At 41.5% G+C, this 14,498-nt stretch overlaps 1 protein-coding gene across 2 annotated transcripts in view; it reads right to left on the bottom strand.

The window, feature by feature from the left end:
* The window catches only part of unc79 (unc-79 homolog, NALCN channel complex subunit), a 35,514-nt gene that overhangs the window by 7,236 nt on the left and 13,780 nt on the right, over positions 1–14,498 (bottom strand). Inside the window, exons 18-39 of one of the 2 annotated variants that reach the window (XM_080871701.1) lie at positions 13,517–13,732; positions 13,004–13,231; positions 12,646–12,787; positions 12,183–12,262; positions 11,912–12,060; positions 11,629–11,786; positions 10,574–10,755; positions 10,177–10,378; positions 9,886–10,071; positions 9,233–9,301; positions 7,408–7,745; positions 7,122–7,304; positions 6,807–6,969; positions 6,457–6,606; positions 5,063–6,340; positions 4,147–4,248; positions 3,642–3,758; positions 3,050–3,152; positions 906–1,046; positions 729–767; positions 489–601; positions 252–337 (exon numbers count right to left, since the gene is read on the bottom strand). In XM_080871701.1, the coding sequence (XP_080727827.1) occupies positions 252–337; positions 489–601; positions 729–767; positions 906–1,046; positions 3,050–3,152; positions 3,642–3,758; positions 4,147–4,248; positions 5,063–6,340; positions 6,457–6,606; positions 6,807–6,969; positions 7,122–7,304; positions 7,408–7,745; positions 9,233–9,301; positions 9,886–10,071; positions 10,177–10,378; positions 10,574–10,755; positions 11,629–11,786; positions 11,912–12,060; positions 12,183–12,262; positions 12,646–12,787; positions 13,004–13,231; positions 13,517–13,732 (4,425 nt within the window). The remainder of the gene's footprint in view (positions 1–251; positions 338–488; positions 602–728; positions 768–905; positions 1,047–3,049; positions 3,153–3,641; positions 3,759–4,146; positions 4,249–5,062; positions 6,341–6,456; positions 6,607–6,806; positions 6,970–7,121; positions 7,305–7,407; positions 7,746–9,232; positions 9,302–9,885; positions 10,072–10,176; positions 10,379–10,573; positions 10,756–11,628; positions 11,787–11,911; positions 12,061–12,182; positions 12,263–12,645; positions 12,788–13,003; positions 13,232–13,516; positions 13,733–14,498) is intronic. The other variant, XM_080871702.1, reaches the window with a different exon arrangement.

Below are 14,498 nucleotides of genomic sequence, written 5' to 3'. Positions count from 1 at the left end.
TACAGATGACTGCACGGATGAGCGCGTGCATCAGTAGGTTCTTATCTTGCCCATTTTTATTTAGATATCAGTACAATAAACTAGCAGAGGAGTGCAGATCAAAGCAGGTTTCCTGAAATGCCCAGATGATGTGATGTTTAAGATGGGCCTACGCTGCACATGAAGCTGGCGACATCAAATCTTTTGCTTTGACAAGAGCTCCTCCTGCTGGTTGAATGACTCAACACATCAACATGAAGAAAAAATCCCACCTCGAGGAGCATGTTGAGAGCAGCAACAGAACTGAGCTCATTGAAATCTATCAGCGAGGATGCAAGTGTTCTCAGAAAACTTCCATCTGTTAAAAGAAAAAGAAGGGAGCAGTTTATACAATGGGAACTTATGATGTTAGATTGAATGTTTAAAAGTAGCTACATTACAATAAAGTGTGAAGCTAAGTTTCTTTTCTATGACAAATTCAAGCTGAATTTTCAGGTTTTTAAACAGACCTTTTATGTTGCTCTGGAAGAGCTGGGGCAAGATGCCGTTAGGAGCCAGCTGGTGAAACATACAGCGCAGGAACTGCTTGGCTACACCTGCTACATTCCCTGGGATCAACATACTGCAGGACATCGCAGGGAGAATGGCTGTGTTAGAAGGGCAGTCACACTTGACATATACTATTAAAGTCATCTATAAGCACAGTGAACATCTGCACACATTGGTGTTATGGCTTTTATGTCTCATACCTCTCAGCTTGTCCAGAAAAATTGCCACTGGATGCCAACCTGAGAGAAGTCAAAGCAGCGGATTAGGACTCAGAGATGAATTATGCATGAGCTCTAAGAGTGAGTTATGAAACTTCATTTAACGGTGAAGTGCTGTGTGGATGGAGATTGCAGGGATGGTTACTGGAGCTGTTGTACCTGCCCACAGACTGCATGATGTCAAGAAGCATAGGGGCAGCCAAATCCGGGCTGAGGTGAATGAACATGGAAAGAACCACCACAGCGAGGCTGAGAGTCTCCTCATCATATTCTTCCAGAACAGCTGCACAGTCCCGACACCTGAGACATCACACGGAAATACACCAGGCTAGATTTAGCATAAAAACAGATCTATTTTGCTCATTTTAAGATTCAGGTTTTTTTGCGACTCCACTAGAAAAGCTTTGCACTATCTAAAGTTTAGTACTCGGTCTGTTGCAGCCCCTTCAATCATCCACAGTCTGCAACAAGCAGTTTTAACTCGCCTCTCTTTAAGCTCATTTTTCTGATTGGCTGCCCTTCACAAACTGCTTGATCAGTGCTCACAGCCAGAGCTGTGTGCATTGGATGACCATATTAGGAATATCTCTTCTCTCTGAAATCAGGATAGAAAAAAAACTGGGTGAAATTGAGTGCTTTGAGCAGTCTGAGCCCTAAGCTTTTGGCTATTTTGTACCTAGTCATTATATAAAACTTTGACCATGTTTAATGTGAGCACGCAGCACTGTAACAGCAGCCCTCAACACCTCCAATCCTGTATAATCATCTGAAGCCTGTTAGAATATTTATTCTTTAAGTGTCACATTTATTAACTTTAACTAATCGAGTTGTGGCCGATGACTGCCCCTCCCTGAGCCCGGTTCTGCCAGAGGTTTCTTACTGTTAAAAGGGAGTTTTCCCTTCCCACTGTCCCCAAAGTGCTAGCTCACAGGGGGTCATTGTAGGGTCTAACTTACAATATAATGCGCCTTGAGGCGACTGTTGTTGTAAATTGACACCATATAAATTGAATTGAAAGTTCAGTCCTTAAAAATGTAACCACAGTGTTTACAATAATACAATAATAATTTACTTTTTTAAATTAAACTTAAAAAGAAATTAAAAGAATAAATTCCTACTTCCACTTAGTGCTGTTTGGCCAGCTGAGCCATTCAACTTCAATATGAAATAATGTCAAAATGTTTGAAGAGAGAATTATCAAAACTTAGGGAAAAATCTTTTTCCCTAAGAAAATGGCTTAGACGCACTTTTCTGCTTTCCTGCAAAGTCATCTTCAAAACATTGTTACTCTTTTACCAACATCTTTAAATATCCAGACAGGGAAGGAGCCACCCTGTTAAATTTACTGAGATCAACAGCAGAAGGTTTAAGAACCGATAAATATGTGAGAATGACTCAGTTCTGTAATGTGTTTTACAGCCTGGTGGACTGCAGGTTCTTAATGTGAATGATGTGATGAGGTTAAAGCCAGTGCTTCCACACAGGGGTGCGGCTGTTTCTTTCTATCGGCTGATTGCAGCTGCTGCTTCATCACTTGCAAAGCCAACAAGCAATGTGTAGAACACTTCTTTCCAGACACCCTTTTTAACTTTTGCTTTTTAACTCCAGGGCGTGACGGAGACCAGCTCTGATGCATAATTCCAATTCAACAAGTTAAAATAAAAAGCTGCAAAAATTAGCTCTGTAGGGAATTTTGATGGGAATATTTTAGGAATTTTTCCAAAGCTCCTACAAAATCTGACATTCTGAATCCTTTTCAGTTCTCTTTTAGTTCATTAGAATCAGAAACTTTATTGTCATTGTCATGAGAACAACGAAATTAAGAATGGTCCCCGATCATTGCATCATCCCTAGCAATATCAAAATATAAATAAAACAATAAAATTCAATAAATAAAATAGATAGAATACTTAAAATACTAATAAGATATAACAGTAAAACATTCACATACATTCCCACACACATGCTTCAGACCGTGCATAGATTAACACAAGAGTGGCGTGATGGACATTTTTTTGTAGTATTCAGATGTGTTATTGCAGTTGGATAACAGCTGTGTTTGAGTCTATTACTGTTAATTAGTGGCAGCATTTACCCTGAAATAGCAGTTATACCACATGGACATAATGTAAAGACAATGTGATCTCTGCTGTCACAGGATCTCGAGCACTTGGGCTAAAAGTTAGTTTCTGGTTTTATTGTTGTTGGCACCAGTACAAATAGATTTGCAATTCTCCAATAAATCAATAATAGTTTGACTTTAATACAGCTTGATAGATATAGCTACTAAGTGATTGATTCACCGGTCAGACATCGTGGTAGGCTGCTCGTCAATGAACTCCTCGGGTGCAGGGACGAACATGCTGACTGTGCTCGGTGCTGAGAGGAGACTGGTCTTCGTAGGACCTACAATGGAAAAATATCAGTCATAAAAAACATTTCCTTTTCACCTTGTAGCACACAAGAAATTTGATTGAAGTTTAGATTCAGTGTATTTATTTAAATGAAAATATATTAGGATTAGCTCAAACAGAGATTTTCAAATGAGGGTACTAATACTGCCTGTAATAGGGCATGTACATAAGAGGGCTTTTATTGTAATTTAAAAGCCCTCTTGCATCATCATTCCTCTTACATCATTCCTAAAATAATATAACTAGTTAGTTTATTAGTTAAATAAAAAAGATGTAAATTTGATGAATCACATTTTATAGTCAGTTTTCAGTGTAATGGCTATAAAAACATATAAAAACATCACCATCTATTAGGAGGTGTTTTACTATCCTCTTCTTTTAATTTCAGTTAACTCTGGTGGGTGTCTGGTGTTCTTGCATGTGTTATTATGTCACTGTCTCCTCAAAAGGTTATAACTGAAAAATGTCCACAGTGACTGACCCGTCTCCCAGGTGCAGATGTTGTGTGGTGCGCTGGACTGATGCTCCAGCTGTCTCTTCATAAGCTGGCTCATGGTTAAAGCTCCCAGAGAGCCTCGTTTCACCTGCCGGTACTGAGCTAGAGGTCAGAGAAAGACAAGAAAACAGTACCTGGTTTTAACTGTCAGTATAACTCATTTCAGTCTAACCAATAAGGGTTAGACTTTAGGTCATTTAGCCCTAGTCCTGATTAACTAAACCATTATTATAACAGATTCAAGTTGCACTAGTTATAAATTAAAGCTTAAAACATTACATATTGGTATTTTTTCCTGTGTTGTTAAAAAATGTATATTATGTCATGTTAATTTAATATTTCAAGCTCCATTACAAAATTGTAAAAAGTGAATCAGAGACAAACATATAAATAATAGGTTATGGTATATTAGACATCGCACTAGTAATACACAAAAAACAATTTAACTGAAGTCGGTGAGGAGATGATGTAGTGAGTTTTTGGCTCCTACTTGACACTGAAGAGCGATGACTTGTTTCAGGTATAGCAGCTTCGAGTGTTGGTGCTGAGGCAGATTCTCGTGGCTTTTCCAGGGTAGACATAACTTTGTGATCTGCAAGGCATCAGAATATATACCAGAAGTCTTCCAACAATAATCAGTAATACAATACATAGATGTCTAACATTTTTAAGTGATAATTTAAGAGAAAAATTTTTTATATGAAGTTTAGCATGTTGTTACATAATCTCAATAGAGGCATGATTTGGTGCCATGTGGGCAATTAAAGTGCAATAAAAATCTGATTCAGTCTTTTACTTTTACATTAAAACCTCATTGTATAATTGGAAAAGTACACACACACACACACACACACACACACAAAAACATGAAAAGGGGCAATGCATGGCAAGAGTGGTTAGTATTTCTGGTAATGAGTGATGATCATTTCGCTCTGATGACAAAATAAGCATTTATTAATAAAAGAAATGCAAGAAAATTGATTTTTTTAAAACAACAATAAGGAACTAAAGAGATAAAATAATAAATGAATAATATTCAGAGTTAAAAGTTGTAAGTAGAGCAATGTACAAAGCTAATTTATAAATGGCTGGTTTAGGCAGCATCTCTGTAGGCTTACGTCACTAAGAAACAGCTGATGTGAGTCAGCCGAATATAAATAAACTGTGACAACACCTCAGGATTGTCTTTTTCTGGCTTAAAGTAGAACTTATGTGTAGTAAATCAGCTACAGTGCTTTAAGTTTAGCTGGAATTATTCTACAATAGTTTGATCTCTTAAAATATTCACTTTTGACCAGACTTGTACAAAAAGTAATAAATAAGATTTTACAAGATTTTCTTAAAAGACATTTTTGAAATCAACAACAGCACGCTCTGGTTTTTGTTCACGTGTCCTTTCTCTTTACCTGTTTCTGCGGTCTGCTCAGCACCCAGCTTGTCGAACGTGTTGAACGAGATGTCCAGGTATTCCCTCTGGATGGCGCTCACAGCTATCTTCCTCTGTTTACGCTGTCGGGGAACAATCTGGATTTTAAACTCAGCTTCATCGTTCTCATCTGCGTTGTCAGGTTTGGGGTCGCTGTCTGCTTCGTCGCCCATATCGTCCTCCTCTTCATCGTCTCCATCCCCTTCTTCTTCGTCATTGCTGTTGCTCTTGCTCTTCTCTGGTGAGGAAGGCGGCTCCGCTTTGTCTTCGGGGATGTCAAGGAAGATAGTCCTGCCAGAGGGACTGGTGCTGGGTCCTATAAGAGTCCTGATTTCTTCCGGGGTCGCACATGTGTCATCTAGCGAGGTGACAGGGACATGTGGGGACTTTCTCAGCAGGTCTCTCTTCTGCTTTAAGGTCATGGGGCTTTCATGGGAGATGTTCTCTGATCGGTCAGGGAGCTCCAGAGAGGTGCTGCGAGGCACACGGATAGGCTCCTTTCCTTCAAATTTCTGCTGTGAGCACCTCTCTCCCACCACAAGCTCTGGGGTCTTTTTGTCAGTGGAGCAGTCCTCCACACTCACCTGAACAACAGGGGACAGTCGCAAAGTGTTGCTGCTTGCAGGAGAAGCTGAGACTTTTGGACTCCCACTAAACTTGGAGCCTATGATGGTGTTAAGATCAAACTCCTCATCACTTTCCACAATCCTCAGAGGTGGTAGCGGTTCAAAGACCAAGGAGTCGCTGTCAGACATGGAGAGCAGCGAATGCTTTTCTGGAATTGAGGTGCAGTCAGAGGAGAGGTCAATCAGGTCTTGATCGTCCTTTCCCTGAGCTGATCCCTCTAAAGAGCTCTGATCTGTTTTGTCATCAAAAGTCTCCATGCAGCTGAGCCGGACCTCTGGTATGACGGGCTTGGAGATGTCAGACTGGCCACCTCGAGAGCCCCGTCGGTCCACGGGATCAACCCGAACTGAAGAGCCATCAGAGGATCCTATCCCATGATACCTGTTGTGGGGAGTAGTAGAGGATGGGGGCAGGACTACAGGGGGCACCTGCATGTCGCAACGATCAATGCAGGACTTGCGCCGATGTTCGTCCAAACTGAATAGAATGGAATCCGTGTTGGAAATATCCAAAGACTTCTGCTTGTGGATTGCCTGTAGCCTCTTTCTCCTGGTGCTCTCCTCCCGCACACAGTGCAGGATGCTATCCTGAAGGGCGCTAGCTTCACGGTACTCTGACAGCTCAATTTCACCTGATGCAAGGAAAGAAAATGAGACCGAATCACAAAAAAATATTATTGTATGATAAAGACTGAATCAATTTGCTTAATATAGAGCGCACTTGACATTGAAAGCCTCTGCCTCTTACTTCTCTTGGCATTCAGCTCTACCGGCTGGTATTTCACAGACTTGCTGCCACCAATTCTCTTCAGGCGAGCAAAGAAGGTCTGTGACTCCTTGTTAGCAGCACCAGTCGGCGTGTCATGGACGTCTGACTCATCAAATACACTGTCCTCTTCTAATGTGGAGAACAAATATGTGAAATGTACTTGAGCGCTGCATTAATGTAGCATTAAAAAGTCATAATCTGCCTGACTGAACAATGTCTTTTCCCTCCTATTCTAGCATAACGATCTATGACATATATCATATTATCATATTCTAATCATCATCATCATCTACTGCTGATACAGACAACGCATTTGCTACTTTTCCCACCTTTTTCTTTCTCGCTATAGCGGCTTATGTTGGAGTTGTCACTGTAGAGTGGTCCTGCTGTAGCATGGGGGCGACAGCTGTGATACTGTGCATTCAGTGTGTTGATGGTGATGTGGATCAAATGGAGGACTACTTTACTGCCATCCATATCTCTGTAAGGGTACTATGGTGCATAAAAACAATGTAAGCTCATTTTGTACAAAAGATTGAAGAAAATATGTCACGAAAACATAAAAAGAAATATCTTAAAGGTTAGGTGGCATTATGTAGCAGACTCAATGTACAGTTATTCATGCAATAAAAAATATTAAGTACCTTGTAAAGGATAACAAGAAGTGCTTTGAGCCACATCTGCCGAATGTGTGGTTTAAGGGCCCACAGGGAGCAACGAGGAGGCTGCTGAAAATAGTGCCTCAGCTGGGGACATGTGCAGTACTTCAACACCTGGACCACAAGAGGGAGCAGCTGCTTTCCCAAACCGATATTGTAGTCCAGTACCTGTGAGCAAATAAGTTAAATTCACTGGCAGTTGCGACGTTCAGGTACTCTTTCGCAATAAGCCTAATATGCAGGTGCAAATATTTTATTATATTTCAGTTACTTGTGCAATGCCAGCGATGAAGGCGTTGAAGCAGGTGGAGGTGCGCATCTTCTGAGGTGCAATCATGAAACAGCCTTCCTGTTGATCATACCCCAGCAGCACATACAGATGACGCTTCACTGTGTTGAAAGCCTTGGCACTACCAATATCTGCCTCAGCACTGCTTTGGTCTTTGGCCATAAATTTCATGAGGACCATGATCAGCTGGTGAACCGTCTGGTGATCGACGCCAGCGTTCTCAGGGAGCAGGTCTCTGATGATGGTGTCGTCCTCGGGAGAAGGGGTCTGGCCTGCAAGAGGGGCTGAAGCGTCAGGGTTAAAGTGCGGGAGAAAACGTGCTGCAGACAGGGAGACAAGATGGGGAGAGGGTAGGGGTGCGGTAGCAGGGAGGATAACAACACAGAGGTGGAGGGGTGTCAGCTCATCCTGTCCATTTCTCTGCCAAGAGAGTTGGAGCTATTATCATGCTGTATACATACATCACTACAATGTGTTCATGGAATATGTAAATGGGGTAAACGCACAACAGACTGTCTAGTTTTTCGTTCCGTGTCAGGATTGCTTTAGCCCAGAAAGTAGGATGAAAGAACAATGACTGCCACTATAGACCAAACATTATTTTTTATGTACAATAAAGTGCAAAACTCTTCAGCCACCGCTCATTTCTTTATATTTTGCAAAGAAAATAGGCACAGTGACTTATTGAAATATGTGAAGTCATATACACGGAAATAAAGTTTGTCAAACTCTAACAAGCTTGAAATTCAATATTTGGTATGACCACCTTTATTCTCCACCACAGTCTAAACTCTCTTATGGAAGTTTTAAGTAGTCTTCACAAATAGTTCTCCGGGCTTCTTGAAGGACATTCAAAGCTCTTCTTTGGATGTTGGCTGCCTTTTGTTTCATTCTCTGTCAAGATGATGCCACACCGTTTCAATAATGTTGAAGTCCAGGATGTGTTCCACTGTGTGTGTTTTTTCTATGCAGGTATGCTTTTACGGCACTGCAAATATCTTTGGGATCACCGCCATGCAGAAAATAAAGCTGCCAATCAGATGCTTTCCAGAGCATCCAAATCTGACAACACTTTTCTGTGTTCATAATTCCATCAATTTTGACAAGATCCCTAACGCCACTGGCTGAAATAGAACCCCAAGCCATGACAGGGCACCATGTTTTACAGATGGCTCTTGTACCTCTCTCCCGCCTCCTCCACAGATGTTCACCATATTAAGGATTCATCACTCCATAAGTCGTTGCTACTGATTCTAAATCCACTTCTTGTGTAATTTGGCATAGTTACTCATAGTTAAACAAGTCTTTTCTGCATGTTTAAACTAAAGAAATAGGAACAAATTAGGTGTTTTTGCACCAGGCTACAGGTAACAAAGTGCCTAAAGATAGAATTTAAAATTGGTTCTTTGCTAATTTGTTGGTTATGTGTAGACACAACACTAGTTCATCATGTCTTTTTTATGCTTGAATGATTCATAGATCATTGTTACGTGGCTTAACATACTGTATATAAAAAAAACTAAACATTCATCTAAAAATGGCCGTGTACAAGGGTAATGAGTAAAAGATCTTTCAAAGCAAACGTTTGAAAGACCTTCAGAAAGCCCGGAGAACTATTGCTCAAGAGCACTTTAAAAAATTATTGACCGTCCAGGTCCTTGGAAGCAAAATACAAGGAAATGAGGGTTGTGTTGAGAATTTTCAACAATACTGTATAATACTAAATATTTAATATTTGAACATAGTTTTCATGAAAGTCTTACTGTACTTTTTCTCCAATATGATGAAGACTTGGAATGTTATTTACCTGGCAGGACTTTCTCTATCATATCTCCCAGTGTCGGGGCAGAGAGCTCTTGCCTCGTAAGCCTTAGAGCTAAAAACCACATATGAAGAGCAAGATTTAGGAGAGCGTACATGGGAGGTAGCACAGGACACATGTCTGAGCTTCATCATCTTCCAACACATATGCGCACACAAAGAGACGCGTATACTTTTGATTTAAAGGGCGTGAAATCCAAATGTTATAAAGATTGAGGGCATTTGGATCAACCAGATAAACCTGTGTTTGACGGCAGCACGAGTATCTCAGAAACTCAGACAGCCTTCTGTGGAGAGCCACAGATAAAACATTTAAGTGAAATGAGCGTCGGGAACATATAAGTGAGGAGAGAAACATTAGGAAAATGGAACAGGACCTTGGTCAAACAGTATTTGCAAATAGAAAAGGATTCTTTTTTTTTAAAAAAGGCAATGATCATCACTTTGTGACAGAATCTATAATGGCAGGTCATTTTCCAAATAGAAAGTTGTTTTTTTATAGACTTCTATGTCATAGCATGTGAGCCAAAGCACTTAAAAAAGTCTCAAATGCTATTTGCAAACACTTTTTAACAACAGACTTTTTGAGACAGGTTAGAAATAAGACTGACAGCCTGACAGCTGATGTCTTCTACTCACGTAGTCGGTTGCTCAGTGACTCAGGGAGTGAAAAGGCTCTTTTAGACTGGGCGTCCGTGCCTCCTTTTACACTGTCACGGAGGGAGCGCACACTCTTCTGCTGATTCCTCGCGAAACGGGCCCGTCGTATCTTCCACATTGCTGTATCACTGAGGTTAGCTACATTGGTTCGTACAGCTGTAATAGCTGTCAAAGAAACAAGGATTGCAAAGCTTACTTGAAGCACTGTTAAGTTGTAAATCTTCTCTTACAGGTGTAAAACATCTGGATGGGGACATGGCAGATACATACTAGTAGGGAAGGGAAACTCTTTGTTGCAGTCCAGGTGCAGCTGAGCCTCCAGAGATAATGTTTCAAAACGGTTGACGAAAAACTCCCAACTAAGCGCGGGGATATCTTTCTTCAGAAAGTGCAGGAGTAGGAGTTTACTGAGAATAATGGGACGATCTCTCACCACAGTGTCAAATTGGAAATCCAGACACAGGCATAAGCCCTAAAAATGCACAACAAGTACAATCCCTTTACATAGAAAATCCATAAATAAAATTTACAGCTTTCAACACATAAATACCAAAACTATAATTAAATGCACACCAACACACCCTGTCTTAGTGAGAATGCTTAATTTATTTATCCTTCACGCGAAAAATAAACAGAAATTTTGTTGCTAAAAACAAGAGCAAAGTACCTGAAGGGATGGCCTCTTGACTGTGTCCAGTAGCAGCCTGGCCCTGGTGGCCACAGCAGGGTTGACATCCTCCACAGAGGCCAGGAAGCAACAGAAAGCGTGAGCCAAGGCATACTTCAGTAGGTGGTTTTTTGTCACTGCACCAATGTCCAGGAAACGACACAGCACTGCTACCTTCTCGACTGAGAGGATTTCGTGAGAATAGAGAAAGAAATGAATTACTGCTGCAGACAAAGACGGAGCAAGTGAGCTGCCAGATGTCTTCATATAATTCCATGATTCAATAAACAGAATCAGCCCAGAGGTCACAGAGGAAGATGACTGAGATGAGTTAATGTTTTACTAAATATTTGTCTTCGCACAATGTGGTGGTAAAACCAAATGCTTCTTTTTTTTAGCAAAGGCGATGCTTTCAATAAATAAAGTGATTTACTTATCATTCCTCAGATTAAAATCTAAAAATAGACGCTGCACTCTTATACCCATGAGCTCTTAGCCAATGTGGTGTTGAGTGCTAGGTGTCGGTGTGGGCGAGTGTGGGACCGTGGAGTGAGTCAGAACACTAGTTGACTTCATTTAGGAATATATTACATGCATGTGTAGATTTATACCAATATTTCTACCCTACTAAATGGATATAATAACATTAGAAGTGCTCATTGGTCATGACACAGATCAACAGCATCGCAAGCTGACATTGTGATGCATCAGTTCACTACTTGGACAGAGCAAATAGCTCCTCTCTGCTAATCACAATGTGAAAAAACCCCTCATTAATCCCACAATTCCTCTTTGCTGCCTGTACCAAGGTAACCATGGCAACACATAGGGGAGATGTGGGCAGGCAGTGGTTTGGGAAGCCTATTATATAAGCAGATCCTCCTCTCCTCTTCCTGGCGATCCTCATCATTTACAATCGCAACCACAAAGACAAACCATTAAGCCAAAGATATCCATTTTTGATGATCATATCTGCACATGAAGCCGCAAACTGTCTGCGACCATCCTAGGAAGACACGGAGTCTGAAATTTAACGCTGTTACTTTATGACTCACCGGCTTCAAATCGTATTTTCCAGTCTTTGCTGTTGAAGTTTGTGTTGATGAGATTCCAAAAGATGTCTGCCCCGTGTGACAAAGACAGGGCGTGGAGAAGCTGCGGCACGGCCAACGAAGCCAGCTGGCAAAACTCTGATTTCAGCATCGACCACAGACTGAAAACAGAAGAGACAGAAGCACAAATGTCACTTAAGGAGTTAGCACAATTAAAAGCTGTAAACAAAAGCATGCATGAGTTCAGTGTTTTTTCTGCATGAGGAGGAGTGTTCTCTGGACACACCAAGGGATGAGCATCTTCTCCTGGATGTAAGCCAGAAACTGCGGGTGATCCTTACAGGCGAGGTATAAACACTCTCCGTGAAGACACAGGATCTTCAGGCAGTTCAGCATGTTGAACAAAATATCAGGCTCCTCAAACTTTGACATTTCCTGAAAATGCAGAAGACGTGTGTGACTCGCAGTGTAACACATATGCACTCAAATAAATCGAAAGAAACATTTTTGAATGCCTCTAGTCTTTGATTTGATATGCAGTTATTCAGACCAAGCACCTGCAGAATGGTGTATATGAGCTTCAAAGACACAGGGAGCTGCTGGTAGGAGAACTTCTTATCAGAGTTATTCTTCATTGCTGGAAAGAAAGAGAAAAAACAATTGAACTTTTAATTTTGCCTGTACTGTGGCAAAAAACAAGGAAATAGCTCATCCTGTTCTGTCCATCAAAAACAATATCTACCAAGCCTTCCTGCATACTCACAATATCTCACTGGGTTTCTGAAATTTTCTATGGCTTCATGTATATCACTGTTTCTCAGATTTGGTATCAAACTGTTAAACTGCTAAACTGTATTAATAGAAGTCAAAAGTCACAAGCGTCAACTAGCTTAGATATACATCAAGTCCAAAATCCAGTTAAGTTAAAGTCCAGTTAACCCTTAAAGGATGATTGGTATTCATCTGGCAGGTATTATTAATTTAAACATCAAGTTTTAAGCAGAACTGATCGATACACACCTGCGTGAGCAGGAGATTGGCTGCTGGGGTTGTCGGTGTGCGTGCCACTCGGGTTGTCTCCTTCCTTGCTTTCATTCTCCACCCCGATGGAGAAATCTGGTGGAGGGGTAAGCAAGGTTTCCTCCAAACAATCTGTGGGCTCCTGTGGAGGAATGAGACTTGTTGGAGCTGAGTGAAAGGCATGCTTTATGTTGTGTGTTTACTCCAAAACAAAGGTAGCACAATTTGACACAGTGTTGTTTTTGGCGCTGTGGTTTGGGACACGTGGAGCTACATGCACTCATTCCAAAGCCCTGCCTGCCAAATGCACAAGGTTAATTCAAAGTTGATGCATAAAAATGCATGCTGTGTGTCTCACCACCAGGCGTATCTCTTCCCGGGGGGTCAGCCTCTCCAGGAGCTCACAGCCCAGCTGGTAACACAGGATGCTGGATTGGCACAGGCTGCACTCTAGGGCCTTCTCATCCTTCTGGCAGGTGTGTGAGCCACCCCACGGGGCCTGGAAGACATTGTTGATGATGCCCACGATATCCTTCCCCAGGCTGCTGTCTAGACCCAGCATCACACCGTCATCCTGGAGCTCCATCTGGGACAGCGGGGGGGAGACGACCATAAAAATAGAGGAACAAAAATTAGAGCACGACACACAAATCTCAAGATCCCACCGGTGGGTATTATTATCATTGTATAGTGTGTATGTGTCATTTTTCTCTACATGAATGACTGAGAAGAGTGACTCGCTTAAACTAGACTGTATAATGTGAGAATGGCTGTACAATAAGAAGGTTTATAACATGAGGACACACAAAAGAGAAGCATCAGAGACAGAACTTTAATCACAATTATAGGTTTTCATCAGGAAGGTGGTCACCTGCTTTAAGATGAGGTCAAACATCAGAATGAAACAGCCAAGGTTCATGTCATCGTCATCACAGTCCAGGTCCAGGGCGCAGTGACCAGCGGCATGACCCAGGTTTTTAAAAGGGCTGCAGCGAAGAGGGCTGCGGAAGGGGCTCCGGAAGGGGCTGGGAAAAGGGCTGAGAGTGTTGTGCTGGCCTCGACGTCCTGGATCTGACACCACACTCACCTGTGAGAAAGGAGAATAGTCATTAAACTGAAATATGTGTTTCTCTTCAGCTGTTAGGGTCACGTTAAAATGAGACAGAAAGCGTTGCGAGGCTGTAAATGTCAGTTAGACTTGTATATATCAATATGCATCACATACCTTTTTCATTATGTTATGTTACATTTTATTATGTGGTCCACAAACAAAAGTGTAAATAAAAGATCTATTCTAAGTAATAAAAAGGCAATGCTTGCAAATATTTGAAAAAAAGCTGTCAAAATATTCTAAACTGAGCATTTGCGGCTTTTATACAACAATTACGCCGTGCTCGAAGCTACGCCTTCTCCTCATTCCTGATGTCTCTGTGTTTATGTCCATCTTCGTCACTTCTAATGTTGTCAGCTCCCTCTCTGTGTGTGTTTATGTGTTTCTGCCAGAGTGTGGTGCTCCAACTCTCTTACTTTAATGCCTCATCTGCACAACTGGGAGCCATTCACTAATCGAGCTCACGCAAGTATATAAAATCTGCCAGACTGTTCACTCAATCTCATACACAATGGCATCATGAAACCTTGTAAACTGACTCCTAGTGTATTCTCTTTAACAGTACAAATGATATATCTTCTCGTAACTCAGGCACACCAGCTCATGCTCCATGCACAAGCTGCCCTCAGCAGCCTGACCTGCCCTCTGTTTAACAAGTGCTACAGCAAGCTGTGTTCGCTGTGTACAGCAAACACCATCCTGACAAAAAGCAAGGTATGACAGCAAATCTCACAAAGCATGT

Source organism: Rhamphochromis sp. 'chilingali' (genome assembly GCF_963969265.1).
Source record: "Rhamphochromis sp. 'chilingali' genome assembly, chromosome: 21".
Classification (NCBI taxonomy): domain Eukaryota; kingdom Metazoa; phylum Chordata; class Actinopteri; order Cichliformes; family Cichlidae; genus Rhamphochromis; species Rhamphochromis sp. 'chilingali'.
Note: the sequence above shows the minus strand (reverse complement) of the source record. Positions and strands in the feature narration are given on the sequence as shown.